The 16,715-nt window shown below is 38.7% G+C and overlaps 1 protein-coding gene across 1 annotated transcript; it reads right to left on the reverse strand.

The window, feature by feature from the left end:
* Positions 1–10,763: 10,763 nt before the first annotated feature.
* LOC108137109 (probable serine/threonine-protein kinase mps1) lies at positions 10,764–12,677 on the reverse strand. The gene has a single exon (XM_017258634.1). The coding sequence runs from the start codon at positions 12,645–12,647 to the stop codon at positions 10,764–10,766; it is 1,884 nt and encodes a 627-aa protein (XP_017114123.1). The 5' UTR covers positions 12,648–12,677.
* Positions 12,678–16,715: the final 4,038 nt, after the last annotated feature.

A 16,715-nucleotide genomic window follows, 5' to 3' on the forward strand; every position in this document is an offset into this window, starting at 1 on the left:
CAAGATCATTGACCAAGGACCAACCCAACTAATATTCAAATGAGGTCGCCGCTTTCGAGGCCCTCGGGCCCGTAAATTAAGGCCTGATGACGATGACTGCTGACCAACTGCAACTGGCAAGGCCAAAGGGGGTATGCGAAGGGTCAGAGGATCAGGATCGGGATCGGGAATGGGAATGGAAGAATCTATGAATGTAGGAGAAGGGTGAGATATCTAGGGGAACGGGGTGAATAGTGAATAACGAGCGCGAACTCATTACAATGGGAGCACAACGGAAACTGGAATTCGGGGATGCGATAAAACTGCAGTGGCAATATATCCCACCTTAAGACGACCTCCGGATTCGGGACCAAGCAAAAGAAACATAGGCAAAAGCAGCAACCCCTTGTTCTTAAGACTGGACAATGGTCAGCACTTAATTTGCATTTCTCGCGATCTCTCGCGTTGCTGCGTTGCTGCGTTGCCCTCTTCTTCTTCCATCATACTTGTATACTTGTATTTGTATATTCCCATTTACTTAGTTCGCCGATGGGAACTTTCCTCGACCGTTGGTCACTCCTGCCTGGCCCCTTTGTTCCACATATCTATACATACATGGACGCCCGAGTGGTCCATTGTGCCCGACTATTGTTTTCCTATGTCATGTCCGACAAGAACTGTGACTATGCGACTAGAGGATTCGGGAGATGGGAATAGGTACCACGTACCATGAACCACGAACCACGAACCCTGAACCGAAGGGGCCAACAAAGCTCTCGATCGGGGGCAAACTCGTTTTGTGCTCAAGTGAGACATTTAACATATAACATATATAGTATATTTCGCGGCAATCAGTCGGTACCTAACAGCTGTGTGATCCTCGCACGCTAATTATATGCCTCGATTTGGGAGCAACTTTTGGGCGGGAACTAAATTAACAGAGATATGAAGAGCTTTTTAATGGCTACAGTATTTAATCAGAAATATATTTACAATATATATATTTTCCATAAATAATTGGAATTTTAAATAAAAGTTATTAAGAGTTATTTTATAAATACATTAATTTAGCATAAATATTTATGAATTATCTAGAAGTTGCCAAATAACTCGACAATCACTGGAATTTTAAATAAAAGTTATATATTGTTAAATGATAAATACATTCAATGTTTTCATGCCAAATATTGGGTTTTAAAAATTTTACTAAAATTAAGCCATCAATATTGGTAATAGTTTGGTCTTTTTTTACTTTGACTTCCCAACCTATTAATGAATTAACAATGGCATTATTTTTACCATCATGGTATTTGATAAATCTGCACACATTCATCACGACTGATGGCATATTGATGTGACCTTTTGTACCGGCTGCGGTGACCTGTGGAGTGAAGTTCAGCCAGTTAATTACTTAATTTCATGCAGTTTATGCCCCGAAAGCCAAGTCCAGGCCAACATCCACCCCCGAGTGAGAGGAAGACCAGCCAAACTTGAAACACAAAACAACAAAACAACAGAACAACAAAAAAAAAAAGAACTGAAGAGTCAACAACTCATCATCATCGGGGAGTTTTGGGATTCGGTGGGCTGATGCGGCGCTTAATCGTGACTTTTAACGCACAGCCAGAGGATGGGCAGCGAGGTGAGGTCAAAGGTTACAGGGTGTGGTCCTTGAGCATACCCCAACCCCAATTATCCCCCCCCACACTCACTCACCCAGCGGGAAAGCAGATGCTTTTTTGGTGGATCGTAATCCCAGAGGTTCTGGCATTTTTTGGGATGGCAGACGCCGTATAATTGCATTTGTCACGCTCACTCAACGCTCCGAATCCACTTTGGTTTCCAACTCGTCCAGACATCTGACATTTGGCCAGAAAACCAGAGAGAAAATGCACAAAATCTCGCAGGAGATTGACACAGAAAGAAAGTTTAATAAAAAATAGATAGAATTTATGTAGATTATTATTAGCTTAAATAAAATGTCAATAGTTTTAATAAGTTTATTAGTTAATAATAAGTTGAAACACCAAAACATCGCTGTTCTAATTAATAGTTTATTAATCATAATATTTTATTCTATTTAAATTCACTCTCCATTAATCCATAACATAAATTTTAATCGATGTCTCTTGTTTTTTTCGAATATTAAAATAAATATTGATCCAATTTTTTTTTGCCCTGCATGAGCTAAAAAATCTCAGGAAAGAGAGGTGCATTTGGCTTGTACCACATATCCGTATTTCCTTCCGCCCAGGAAACGTTTTTCCTCCTTTTCCCGCTTTTCCCGCTTTTCATGCTTTAGTTTCGTTTTCCTTTCTTTTTTTTTTTCTTTACGCTAGACAGACTTTTGGCTAGCTCCATAAATACATTTATTTCATACAAAGTCTGTGTATATATTTAAATAGCAGACACGAAAAGTCTGCCAATTTAAACACCTAGATCTCAGTTAAAACTTTAGTTGGTGAGTCTATGCACTTTTTGCAGCTTTCCAACCAAGGACTACTTTAAGGTATTTGAGATTTCGATGCAGAAAATATAAACTTCATAGCTTTATTCGTGTGTTCAAATCAATTACGTGTAAATGAAAACGAGATAAAAAATTAAAATCAGAAAAATAAAAATATAAAAAAAAACGGCAAAGCAACAAAATCGAAAACGAAACCGAAAACGAATCCGATGCAATTATCACGTGCAAGCCATGAAACTGGTACAAAACAAAAGGCCGACAAATGAGGAGACGAAGGGGAATGAGGGGAGCTGAAGTAAATCAAAAGTAAGAGGCTAAATTCAACAGTAGCCAAAAATGAACTAATTGTAGAGATTTCCAAATGTGGTGACAAGAAGTTACAATTTTTGTATGTTACTTTTCATGTTTCAACTACAATTTTATGGGTAAAAAATGATTAAAACTTTAAAACAAGTTGGTACTTTAATCCTTTGTAATGCTTTATTACTTAACTAAAACCACAAATTAAAACACACACAGAACTTAATCAAGATCCATAAAATAAGTATGGCTTCATTTAAATAAATAATAACGTTAAATAAATAAATAATGGTAACGTTGAGAACAAATCCTTGAAAAAAAACACAAATTTCAGGTGATAATCCACCCACATTTGCATATGGATTCAAACGACGACATTTACGCTACAGACAACTAGGTTTTCCCAGCATTTTCCCACGCCCAATGAGCGCTTATCACCGGAGCTTTTCATGGGACCCGCATAGGTCTCCAAAAAACCAACAAACCCCAGAGATCCCAAGCAGTTCCCAAGCTGTTCCAAATGGGAGCTGGTGGCTCTGGGTCTCTGATAAGAAGGCCCATGGGCTATGGCCATATGGGCTGGACTTGGTTGGGATTGCTTTCCCGCCATTTGCTCAGCGGACCGAAGACAGCCGCCCAAGACCGTTGTTGTTGTTGTTGTTGTTGTTGTTGTGGCCCAGGTGGATGGTGAGTGCAGGAAGGAGAAGGTCTTCCGATAAGGCGTGGATATTTAGGGAACGGGCACAACGAAGCCACGGGGAATTGTCGTGTGTCGTCGATTGTCGTTTGTCTTGTAACGGCTGCGGCACTGGGAGAAAAAACACATAACTCTTAGATAAAACACATAATTTGTAAGTTTTGATGTAAACCTAAGATCCGAACTTGACATGCATTTTTACTATAATTTTATACGGTTAAAATAATACTTAAGAAAAAAAAATCTTAAAAAAATAAATTGTTTTTTTATCTACAAAAAATTTAGTAAATTTAGCAAAGAAAAACACAAGCATTATACCCAAAAGATGGAGTAATCCTAACCCTAATTAAGCATAGATAAATAATGTAATAATGTTAAATAAATATTAAACACCATAAAGACGGCCAAAAGCCAAAGTAGCTATGACTGCTATTCTTCACTATAATATATATATATATATATATATATATATATATATATATAATTATCATATTCATGACTTTTTTAAATATATCCCACTCATCATCTTTAAAAGTTATGCTTAAAAACAAGTCATGGTAATATCAATCATTAGACAAACCTAAAAATCCCTCTTTTTGGCATTAACAATGTAATGTAAAGAATAAAAATAAAATAAAAGTAAAGTATATTGGAATTTTTTCCCGTGTCCTGGACGAATGTCGCGTCGAGGTTCGGAACTCTAGAGCATTTCTTCCAGCTGACGTTATACGGTGGCACGGGCGAGATTAGGAGGACGAATGCCAAATCAACTGAGGCGCTCGAGCGTTGCCCACAAAACCTGGCAGAAAAGTGTGGAGGAGAAGAAATGAAGGAAAAGGAACAGGAACAGGACGAGGGGGGAACCGAAACCAGCGAGCAAGAAGCCAAGGAAATTACGGACCCTGACCAAATGACCAGCTGCCATAACACATCATTCCGCGTTCGTCACCATCTTGATGGTGCAACGACGACTTAAAAACTTTGCCATTATGTTACATTGTGGGTCGTCGCATCCACCGAGTTTTCACTCCGCCAAGGTGCATTTGTGGAACTTCTTCTCGTAATGCGACGGCTCTTTTTCGGCTGCCTAAGCTGATTAAACCAGGACGAGAAGCCATGTCCTTGTTTCGCGGCACCAAAAGCCATCATTTTTGATGGAGGTCATAACTCCAGGAGTTCTGTTTTAGTTAAGGGGGATGTCTTGGAACCCTCTTTTTTATAGTTGTTTAATGCTCTGGGTGGTTTTTCAACAGAAAATATAATTTTTTAAAAATATATATAACATTTCTTAAGATTGCTAATAAAACTTCTTAGATCTCAAAATCTCCTTAGAGATTATAAGGTTCTTAAGTCAACATTCCAATGTATTTAAAATATAATCATTTTGTATTTTACTTCATATTGAAAATAACTTGATCTTTATTAATACCATATTTAATTTAATAAAAATATAAATTTCACTTTTAAGTGTATGTCAAGATAAAGTTGCAAGCAGCATATTAACTTTGACTTTTTAATAAACCTAAAAAATGCTATATGTCAGGGTAAAAAGTTTGAACAAAAAGCAGTTGAGATCGTCTAGTACCAATCCTAATTACAAGACTATTTCAAGAATTTCAAGAATTCAATATCTTAAATAAGATAAAGCCTTAGCATTCTTGTGCAGAATTCGTTGTGAACTTATCAGCCCTACTCTCCAAACTGAACTTTATCTGTGGGCAGCAGCTGGACCCAGTGCCTCCAGACTTGGCCACCATCTGTATCTGTAACGATACTACAGATACGGCCAAAAGGGGGAATGGGAATGGGAATGGGTATGATGGGTTCAGGTTTAGGAGGTAAAAAATGTCATGTGGGTTCGCCCTTCGAATGAGCAGGGGCACGTGCCCTCTCAAGCGCGAAATGCAACTGCAACTGCAACGGCGGCGAGATGCCCCCGACTTTGGTCTTGATCTTCTCGGGCCGGGCGCCCTTCCCTTTTTGTTTTTCTCTTTTTTGCTGCTCATCTGGAGTATCTGGGTATCTGGGTATCCGAGTATCTGAGTATCTCCTCCTATCTAGCTATCTCTATCTCTTTGTGTGCACTTCCGGCGCTGCGGTTGAGTGTGCTCTACCTTTACTATATCTTTCCCCGTTCCATCGTCATCACCATCATCATCATCATCATCATCATCATCATCATCATCATCATCATCATCGTCATCGTCATTGTGATCATCTTTTCTTTAATTGCTTTTGCACTGTCCTGGCCCTTGGCATTCCCGCAGGTTTTCCTTATTTTCTTCAGGGCCCTCTTCTTTATTACAATGGTAGTTGCTATATGTTATATATATAGGGTTGACTTCTGCTGCTTTTATTTTTTTTCTGTTTTTCTGTTTTTTTTTTTTTTTTTGTTTTTTTCCTATTAAAACGTCCCCGGCATTGCAGTTAAATTAGATTAAGCAGTCATGCACATGTCTTCCCTTCTTCCCGGTCCCAGCGATATCTTACCTTTAATTTTCCTGCCCTCTGGAGCGTCAGTTGCGAGGCCCTTGGATTCTAGGATGGGGTCAAGCAGCAGGATCTTACATGGTTTTGGTGGGACAGTGACATCGGTTTTTGCTGTAGCTGTGGAGGGGGACAAGGATTCTCGATAAAAGCCTTTAAAGCAGGGAGTTTGGGGAATCCTTAGATGCGTTTGTGAGCAAAAATATTGTTGTTTCCAGAAGTTATGAAAGTTTTTTGGGGAAAAAATAAAATAATTTTGATGAAGTGCTTTGTTATTTAAAAAATAAACATTCTTAAAAAAAATAATAAATATTATCCTAAGATATAGCTTATTAAAGAATTCTTTGATTTGTATATGCTTATAACTTTTGAAAGACCAATTTGTTTTAACTTTCAATAATATGCTCACATTTATTATTCCAATTGTAATTTACCTTAGAAAAAATTAAGAAAATAAGAATTTTAATGAAAATGTACAGTTTAGACAAGCAATTTTAGTAATTTGATAATGTTGCCATCTAAGCGATGTGTTTTTGTGTTACAAATTTTGAATACTTTAAAGAGCTAACATTGAGTTAAATTGCGGATAAATGGAATTGAAATTATGTTGCCTTGGGTTGTTTGTCGGTATAAATTGAAGTGACTCGTATCTGATGAAACCTTTGCGCTCCCTTCAGCTGCGATATATCCTCCTGCCCCGAATGATGCTGCTCTGGCCGCTTGCAGTTGCAACTGCGTTGGCTAACTGGCCTTGGCAACTGCCGCGATATCCTGATGCTGCATATCCCGATGCAGAGCGGCCAACAGGTAGCGATCGTTGAACCTGTTCCTGTGGAAACCCCAACCCTCGGCTTTAATGGGCCAGGCGGGCCAACAGGTGCATCAAAGCAGCGAGGCAGGACTCGAGGATCCTTGCACGCGCTGCATCCCTGCCACACATGATCGCAACTCGTAAATAAATGAAACCGAGGGGCACGTGCCGCTCAATGTGCAAGGATCTCCCCCTTTGGCAATTCTATCTGCAACTGCAACGTCATTGTCCTCCTGCAGGATCCGTTTCTTATTCTTTTTATTTTTGTTTTTCCTTTTCTGTTCCTCTTCCCTTTTTCCGATCATCACGATGGTGATTATGATGATGATGCGGTACTACCTGTTCTTGGTAGTCGATCCCCCTCCTTTCCCAAACACTCCTTGTGTTCCAATGTCCCAATGCAAGCTGCATTTCTGCGGTTTCTTGGCTCGTGCCTGGCCTCAAAAACAATCCAACTTTGGCTCCAATTTGGGTCAACACTGGGGGAAAAACAAATACCTTTTTCAATTTAAGAAAAAAAACCGGTTTATAACCGCTTAGGACAATTCTTTTTTATTAAACAAAAAAAAATCCCACATTACTACTTTTTTATTTTATGGAATAACAAAAAGGAGCTATCTTGAATATAAATAAAATAATAATACATAGCTTAATATTAATCAATATGTTTCTATAAAAATATGTAACATATATTTTTGTTTTTACATTATTATATTTTGTTGACCTATCTGATCAATAACTTTAGAGCTCAATATATTTAACATAAATCATTAAAACATATAGTGATTTTCGCTGTGCAAGGACAGCTGAGATCGGGCTTTATAATTAACTGGACGATCGGCTTGACCGCAGCATCCCTCGAAAAAAGACAGCTGAAATTGTGTGGCTGTCTGGCTCCACTTCATCATCGCCTCGTGCCAATGGCCCAATTAGGCAACCAATTATGACTAAATAGGCGCACCTTTCTCCAACCCTCGTGGGTCGAGTGTTTTATGGGCACTTCGAATCGGAGGGTTCCAGCACGCCCACAATCGGACAAATCATTGCGTAACTAGGTCTCCGCTCCTCTCCATTCCTTCGGTCGGGGTGGAAAAAAAAGGATCAGCCAAAACATCTGTCCGTGCAATCTGTTGTTGTCTCACACCTTTAAAAAAAAGGTTGGGGTCACTAAAGCAGGGCAAAAAAGAGTGGGAAGTGAGATAATCACTGAAAGAAATTAGATCACACATGATTTAATACGAACCAGACCCTTTTTTAAATGGTTTTGTTTCTGTTTCTTATTAGAGCCATCTTTATAATAGACTTCCAAAGATCTTTGTAAATCAGTAATTAGAGCTTTTGAAATAATCAAGAGAAATAGATTGAAAGATCATAAATTATTTAATATATTTCAAATCTAGTTTAAGTTGTATATAAATGCCACATTTATTTTGAACCATCATTTTTATAATTTTCAACATGAGGTAAAAACATATATTTATTAAAATTTACTCAAAACCATCAATTTTTGTTCTTATTCTAATTTATTTTTTTTACATACATTGTCTAATTTAAAACCCTAAATTTGGTACTTAATTTTGTTATGTGTGCTACATTTAATTTGATGAGTTCATAAGGGCGGGGAAAAGTGAGTTAGAAAGGACTGACCGATAAGTGTCCATAAATCAGTGGACACACATCTGCTATTTTCCTACCATCTCCAAAGATCAAATTAATGTTGCAGACAATTTTATTTACAATTTTATTTAAAGTAATATCAGAAACATTAAACAATGTGGCAAATGTCGCTTGATATCAATAACCCCCAAAGAAAACAAGGGAAAACATCCCCTTCCAATGAAAACGAAGAGTCGTGAGAAAAGTAAAGCAGATCGGGAAAACGAAAAAAGTCACAATCGAAATAAAAACTTTATGAATACCAAAAAAGAGCTAAACAGATCTGGTCTTAAAGAGTACTGAGTTTTAGTTTAATAGTTTGACTTACAACTTGCTCTTAACAAATTAAGTGTTTAAAATATATTTATGTTCAGCCCTAGTTAAGCTAAACCACCTATGCATTTGTTGTATTAATTTTACTTGTACTGAAAACTTTGACGTCTCCAGAGAATCGCATTTACGCACATGATATTTTTACCTACATGTGCCTATAAGTTTGCATGTTTGCCTCATATACATAGTTTAGATACAAGAGATTAGAGAGCCCTTCATCCCCGTGTGCTACGTGTTTTATGACCATCGTTTGCAGTATCCCCAGATCCCCAAACTGCCGCACGATGACTTGCTAAAAGCGGACATTGTTGATTCGTCCGGAGTTTCAGAGTGAATCGCTCCTGGGGTGGTGACACCCGAGTCCACCTCCCGGCCACACCCACCATATCATACTCCTACTCCTACTCCTACTCCATCCTGGCATGTCACACACCCCCTGACCCCCAATGGGTCGCAACTTTCTACTCAATTCTCCCTCGACAAGTCCTGTGTGCTGTGTGCGCGCACGCTTTTTATTTGCCCAGCAAACAACACACAAATGAACAGCGGCAAGTTGCCAACCTTCCACTTTTCCCAGTGGGCGGAAGCCAGACCATCGCGGGTAATCTTCTGTGCGAGTGTGGGTTTTTGTATCTTGTGGATACTTTCGTCGGGCGCCAGTTGCACGAATATATCCATCGCATATAGTATATGTATGTATGTGTGTTTACGAACACAGCTGCCTGGCTGCTGCTGCTGGACACGGAAATATCGATCCGAAATATCGCCGTGAGTCACTGTGAATGTTCACAATTCGGCACTGTGAGAAATTTATATATAAAAGTTGGATTTTGTATATTTTATTTATGTGTCAATAGATGCTTCTGCTTTTATACGTTTAAATATTTCATCATACATAAATATCCTTAAGGAAAATTTGAAATAGTGGCAAGAAAAACTAGTCTTAAATCTTTTTTCTAAAGCGCATTGTTTTCTTAAAAAAAATGGACAGAATAAATAATTTTAGTTTCGTGACAAATATAAGGTAAATATTTCATTTAACTACATGTAACATTTTTATAAACATTTCTTTATAATCTTCGAATATTTAAGACTTTTAATCTTGAAAAATATCTTTTGCCAAAAACAAAAATAAATAGTGTTTAGCTTTCTTTAAAAGTACCTTTTTTTTCCGAGTTTTTTTGTAGGGCAGTGTGGGTTGAAGGTGGCATGATTTGAATTCCGCTTAGAGTGCGCCATCTAGTGGCGGTAGACACAAAACAGGCCTTGGCTGGTCCGCAACCCTTTTCTCCGGTCCTTTTCCCCCGGAACTCTTCGGCCTGTGCAGTGAGGCATATATCCGGAGAACTTGCGCAGCGTTTCTCGATGTTCGCTTCTCCTCTCGGGGGTGATTTCAACTTTGGCCAGGACAAAACGGCCCAACAGAGGAGGCTTTTACACTTGCCGAAATAGGGGGAATGATTCTCAAAATGGAAAAAATAGAATGATTGAGCTTCCGAAATTCTTTGTATTTTCTAAAGTTCAAAAATACTTTAAGCTTTGAATTATTTTAAGATTTATAAACCGTTTTATCGCTTTAATTTCGTGAAAGTAAAAAAAAACTTTTAACAAAGCGTAAAGCGAATAATTGGATACAAATGTGTTAATATTAGATGTCAGCTTGAGCATTTATGTTTTATATATAGGAGCTTTCCATATCAGTTCTTTTTCCTACAACTTTTCTACATTTTATTTCAGCAGATTCTCAAAGTGCAGCATACAGTATTCAGGGGGGCGACAGATTCAGGTTACACACCTGTTCTTTTCACTTCTGACCTGTCCTGCGGCCCATTCCGCATACCATTCACCCCCCATCTTTCTCGGAAATCAATAAAACCCAATGTGACTCCCACCAAATAAGTATTTTTAAAATAAAACTTTCATCGTGTTCAATCGAAAAAAAAAATGGAATAGTCATTACAATAAATAAATAAATAAATAGGCAAAAAAAAAATGGTGACTTATAGAAAGGGTGATTCTGATGTCCTGCTCATTTAGGACACGAAGCGCAAATTGGTGCGCTTTCGTCCGCCGAATTCGCCAAAGTTGCGACGCACAGCCTGAAGAACAGCCTGCTTAGCCACTGGATCGACTTGGGATTCTACAGAAGATTCCGAACTGGGATTAACCTCGGATTGGCGACCCAGGATATTCCAGAAGGGACGAGGCGTCGTCGTTGTCACTGGATCTTTGTTGATGTAAATGCAGTTGATGATGGGCTCATCACCGTAGAATTGACGGTTCTTGTTGCGAATTCTTCGGCGCTTTTGTTGTTGCTGGCGGCGTCTCTTTTGTTGTTGTTGCTGGCGACGGCGCTTCTGCTGCTGCTGCTGCGTTTCGCGACGACGTTGCGACTGCTGCTGCTGCTGCGGACGACGACGATAGCCTCCAATGGAGGAGCTACTGGAAGAACCAGAAGAATTGCTGCTAGGACGACGACGACGCTTGTTGGTGCTGGAAATGCTGCTGCTAGACTGCTTCTTCTTTTTCTTGGTCTTGCGCTGGCTAACACTGCTACTGCTACTGCTGCTGCTGCTAGGCTTCTTCTTCTTCTTTTTCTTCTGATCTGTAGAATTGCTGCTTAAAGAACTGGTCAAAGAAACACTGTTGCTGCCAGAAGAAGAAGCGATAGCAACTGTTGCAGTAGAATCCATGGCCACTGGCTTCTTGATCACATCCACGGGGGTAAGTTGCTCCATCTCCTGCTGATTCTTCTCAGGCTTCTTCTTCTTTTGATCCTTATCCTGCTTCTTCTTTTGATCTTTATCCTGCTGCTGCGGCTGCTTCTTCTTTTTCGTAGACAGCTCTTCAACATCTTCAGCCTCTTGCTTGCGTTTCTTTTGCTGTTGACGTCTCTTTTGCTGATTCTTCTGGTTCTTGTTCTTGTTCTTGTTCTTCTGATTCTTCTTGTTCTTGTTCTTCTGATTGGGTCGCTTGTTGACAACAGGACGAATATCGCCATCGTCCTCTTCACCGGTGGCCCAACTAGCAATCGTGGTAACTGGCTGATCCTCGGAGATAATCTCCTCTTCGTAAACGCCCAGACCATGGAAATCAGCGGGATGGTCCCTATAGTAACCATTGCCATAGTAGAAATCATCGAAGTCCTCTTCCTCGTCGTAATCATCATCCCCATCGTAATCATCTTCGGGATGATGGTCAACCACCTCCCAGGGCTGGACGAAGGGATAGAAGCTAACACCCGCCGAGTGTTCGGCATCCGATTGAATGGGTTTCAACTCGAAGACGGCATGGGTATCGGGATTCACTTTGGGAGGTTGGTGCGACTGAACCACCACAATGCCAGCATCTTCGGCCACATTGGCATGACTGGCCGCATTGGCGACCACACTGACTCCCTGATTGAGATGGGCAGCACTCACTGCCTGATTGAGATGGGCCGCACTGGTTTGACTTTGCAAGGGCAAGGCCAAGGCAGCCGGCACAAAGTTGGACTGCGATTTCGAGGACTGCGCTGCCAAATTGTGCTCATCATCATCAACTTCCTCTTCCTCCTCGTCGTCGATGTCGTCTTGATCATCATTGTCATTGGGCAGCAGAGACTCCAAATGCACGCCCGTCAGGGCCACATAACGCTTATTGCTATTCTCCACCTCCTGCAGAACAGATCCTCCCTCACGATGCTCCTTCAGGGGCAGGCTCTCCACCTTCAGGGGCTGCGAACTAACCGATACACTTGCCCCAGCCTGGAGGGCACGACCCGAACGCTTCCTCCTCGTGACCACACACTGCGACTGGCTGCCATCGCCACTCAGTTGACGACCCTGGATGTAGAATCGCTTCAGCTCGTACTCATCACCGTTCTCGTCCACCTCGATCATGGACTCAGTGGAGACCCTGGCGACCAGGAGGCACATCCATAAGGCCAGCAAAGCCCAGACACAGCGGTTCCTCATCTTGGCCAAAACTGAGCTAGCCGGCGATCGGCAACCGGCTTATATTAGCTCGCTCGCTTGCTCGCCGGACCTATTGACCCACGGCTAATTGCCAAAAAGAAACGTAGTCTATATGGTCAGATCAGCCAGTTCACGAAAATACCAAAACCAAAAACAAAACGGTTTCCTACGAACCCGAGGGCACTGAATTATTCATCAGCAACGTCCCAGCATCTTAGTAACTCGGCTTCTTTGGGCTTTCTTCCCAGAACCCGTTTTATTAATATTTTATTTTTTTTGGCGTTGGCTTTCTGTCGGGGTCAATGGATTGACCGATCATTAATAACCCCGCTCCGATGAAAGTTTCTGCCAAAAGGGCCCTTTGTGGGTCATCTAGGTTGGGATCGATTCGCACGGATAAAAATTCAGCAGAACTAAGTATCTTCTAATAAGCTTATTAACAATTTTTTTCTATAATAATTAACTACATTTTATGATGGTAAATTAATCCCTTAATGGGGAATTAATTTGTAAAATTATAATTATTATTAAGATTAATGATAGCACTTAACAATTTAAAGTTTTTATAAGAAATCAAACTATTCAACTAAAAAGTTAAATTGCCATAGTTTTTTTCTCTGTGCATGATTCATAGCCCTTTTTGGAAGTGGAAAGTTGAACACTGGGCTCGTGTTGAATTCCGCTTATACTTCGGCGTTTTTAAAAATAGATCTGGCTATTCTATTGACTAAATTTAAACCCTAGAAATATCTGTTTACAATTGAGATGCGTTTAAAGATTTATTTTACGCAACAGATGATTTATCCAAAAAATAGAGATCAAAAAACGAACAAAGGACGTTGGGTTTGGCATTTCTAGATATTCCACAACAAAAGGTTAACTTACACGTGGTGCAAAAGTTCAGACTTACAACTGAAGAACTAGGATCTGAAATACTAAGCACCCTATTTTCCTATAAAAATATATTTAAATATATTTCCAAATAATTCATATGCATTCATTTTGAAAGAAAATTGAAATTTTGAAATTCCAACCAACCAATTTTAAAGTACCCCATTTTTTTTGCAAAATTAGAGTATAGAAAGCGAAATTGACCTTTGACGGAAGGCTGAATAAAAAACCCCAAAGAAAGAGCGATGGAAAAAAGTAGATTTCTTAGCGGGATTAAAGTTTCTACGACGCTGAGTCAAAAACGAAATTAATTTACTGAATTCGCTTTTGGTTCGATTGGTGATTATGAAAGGCCCGAAAAATAAAAAGAGACATTTAGCGAAATGGCCAACAAAAGCCAATAAACATTCCAAATCACAGTTTGACCCGCGGTGTTCTTTTCTTGTTTTAAGCCCCTTTTTTTTTTTAGATAAACTTAAGTCAGTTGGACTAAGCCAAAAAGCATTTTCGACGGGGACATCGTTTGGAGCTGCGACCATTTATTGTCCACTCTGTGTGAATGCTAATGAAGCATCGTAAATTTCCAGGGCCAAGAGGAGCCCCGGGCGAAAATAGTTGGGTGTGATCCAGGTTCGCTGAAGAATCCAAGATGGGTTGATGGTTTGCTTTTGGATCAGCAAAACAGCTCGCAGTTGTAATACCCTCTCCAGAAAACGACATTTTTTGTTAATTTATTAAATAATAAAATTAGTATAAAAATCATTGCAATACTTACAAATAATGTAAGTTAAAGTAATTCGGAATTTATAATCTTTTTAATGATCTTTCTTTTATAAATAAATATATATTAAAATTCTAAGAATATAACTTTTTTAATTGAATTGCATAGAAAAGTATTCGTAATACTCCAGGATTTTTAAGAGGCAATGGCTATTTTTGCAGAGCATAAATAAAGACCTGGCCAGAAATCAATTGCCTGAAAAAAGAGATGTGGTTAACCGTGGAGATAAATAAGCCTTGCTCTTGTGCATAGCAATTGCTGAGCCTGCAGCAGCCTCTATTTGTATGTGACGCACGTTACCCAAGCAGCAACATCAACATCTACATCAACATCAACGAGCAACACCAGCAGCAGCAACAGTAGCAGTAACAAGTAACAACACACCTTGTTCTTGTTCTGAGTTCTGATATCAAGTGCTGATTACACACCCAGACAAACGGAAAAGAAACCAAACGAAGAAGTCGTCGTCGAGTTCACCAAACGATATTAGGTGGGAATTTGTTTCGATTTTGTAGTCTTTATTTTTATCACAATCAGCCTCACGGCCCGTAATCTGTCATCGACCCATTTCAGGCGAGACATCAACTCTACTCTTTATACTATATACTATATATATACATAGTCCGATCGTATCGGAGTAAGGTAGAGTCCAGTCGATAGAATTGTCCATTGTCGAAATGCTACACGAATCTTGATTGTTTACAGTGGCTGAGGCAAGTTGGTCAACACTTAATGGACCTGGCAAAAAATTGGGCATTTAGAAAAGCCAATAAGAATTCATAGAATAATACAAATATTTTGTAAGTTCAAATAAATGCAAATATGATTTTTTTTAATTTTATTTTTTAAATGTTTACAATAAAAGGATTGATAAATAGGAATGTCCGAACTTTTTACTAAGCGATGACCTAAACATTATACTCCCGATGTGAATTTTACTATTTGTATGCTATTTATTTAATTTAAAAAAATTAAATATAATTATATTAATAATTTTAGTGAGCATTTTTTAAAGCACTTTTAAACAAATCATCTTTTAAAAAAATCACTTTAGCTGCTAAAATATATTTACATAATTGTATTCTCATTGAATATTTTTAAGTGAGCTAGTTGAACACATCTCACCGTCAGTGTGTAAAGATTCCGCACCCAAAATACGCCTACGCAATTCCCCAGTTCTGGCCCACCTGCAATATATACATACAAATAAAATCGTCCGATCTGAGCGATCGTATAAAAATTGACGCACGAAGCAAGAAAGTGCGTATACGCAATTAGAATTCCATTAACTAATTTCTTCTCATTTGCATGGCGCACTTTCTAAGTGCATAAGTGCCGAAAAAAAACAGCATCTTGCCGGTGTAATAGCAATAAATAAAGAACTTTCATTGACATTTCATTCAAATAAAGGGTCTAAATAAAAGGGGAAATGAAGAGCAGGGAAGAACAGCAGTTTGTATTTACCATGAATTTTGGATTTGGATTTTTTTTTTCATTTTTTGGTTGTCGCTTTCGTGGCGAGCACCCATGGAATTTATAATTAATTCGTGCATTAAATTTTCGAGCATATTATATTTGGTTATTGTTTTTTGCCTTTTGCCGCACAAATCAATAAGTTATATGTGAGAGTTTCTGTTAATGAGATGCATGATATCGAGGAATGTGCGCTGACACAAATATGCAAAACGATTTTTGGGCTTACCAATTTCTGGTTTATTGCTACTGCTTATTAGTTGCAACTTGAAAAACGCCCAGCGAAAAGTCAAGAAACTGGTTTTCCCACAAATCACAGCAGCAGACCAATCCCAGTGCATCTTGCACAAATGTGTTCTCTGTATCTCGAGATGCAGTTGCAGTTGCAGTGGATCAACAAAATGGCGGGGCCCAAAAGAAATCACCATCATGGAGTAAAAACCGATTAATCCTCCTTTCGGGGTGACCTATTAAAAGAGAAGTGCCCAAATTTATCATCATCATCAATTTACAATTTACCATCGCTTAAGTAAGTATTCTCAGCACGTGTGCCTTATTTATTTTAATTTTAGGCTGTTTTTTACAACACCCAAAGATAAAAGCCCAAATGAAATTTTAAACTGGTTCAGATTTGCACAAACTACAGTGTTTAAATATTTAACTTTCATTTTTTGATTAGATATTCATTTTAGATAAATAAGGAAAATACACTTATTACTAAAAAATTTCGAATACAAGAATAACACTTTAAAGAACACAATATTTCACCATCTTAATTGCTTAAAGAAAAAAAAGATATAATATTCTATTTTCTATTGCACAGAGAAATGTTAAAATGAAACAAATTGAAAAGTTAATCAAAATAAGTTAAAAATTAATAAAAG

This window comes from Drosophila elegans, unplaced genomic scaffold, assembly GCF_018152505.1.
Source record: "Drosophila elegans isolate 14027-0461.03 unplaced genomic scaffold, ASM1815250v1 contig_149, whole genome shotgun sequence".
Classification (NCBI taxonomy): domain Eukaryota; kingdom Metazoa; phylum Arthropoda; class Insecta; order Diptera; family Drosophilidae; genus Drosophila; species Drosophila elegans.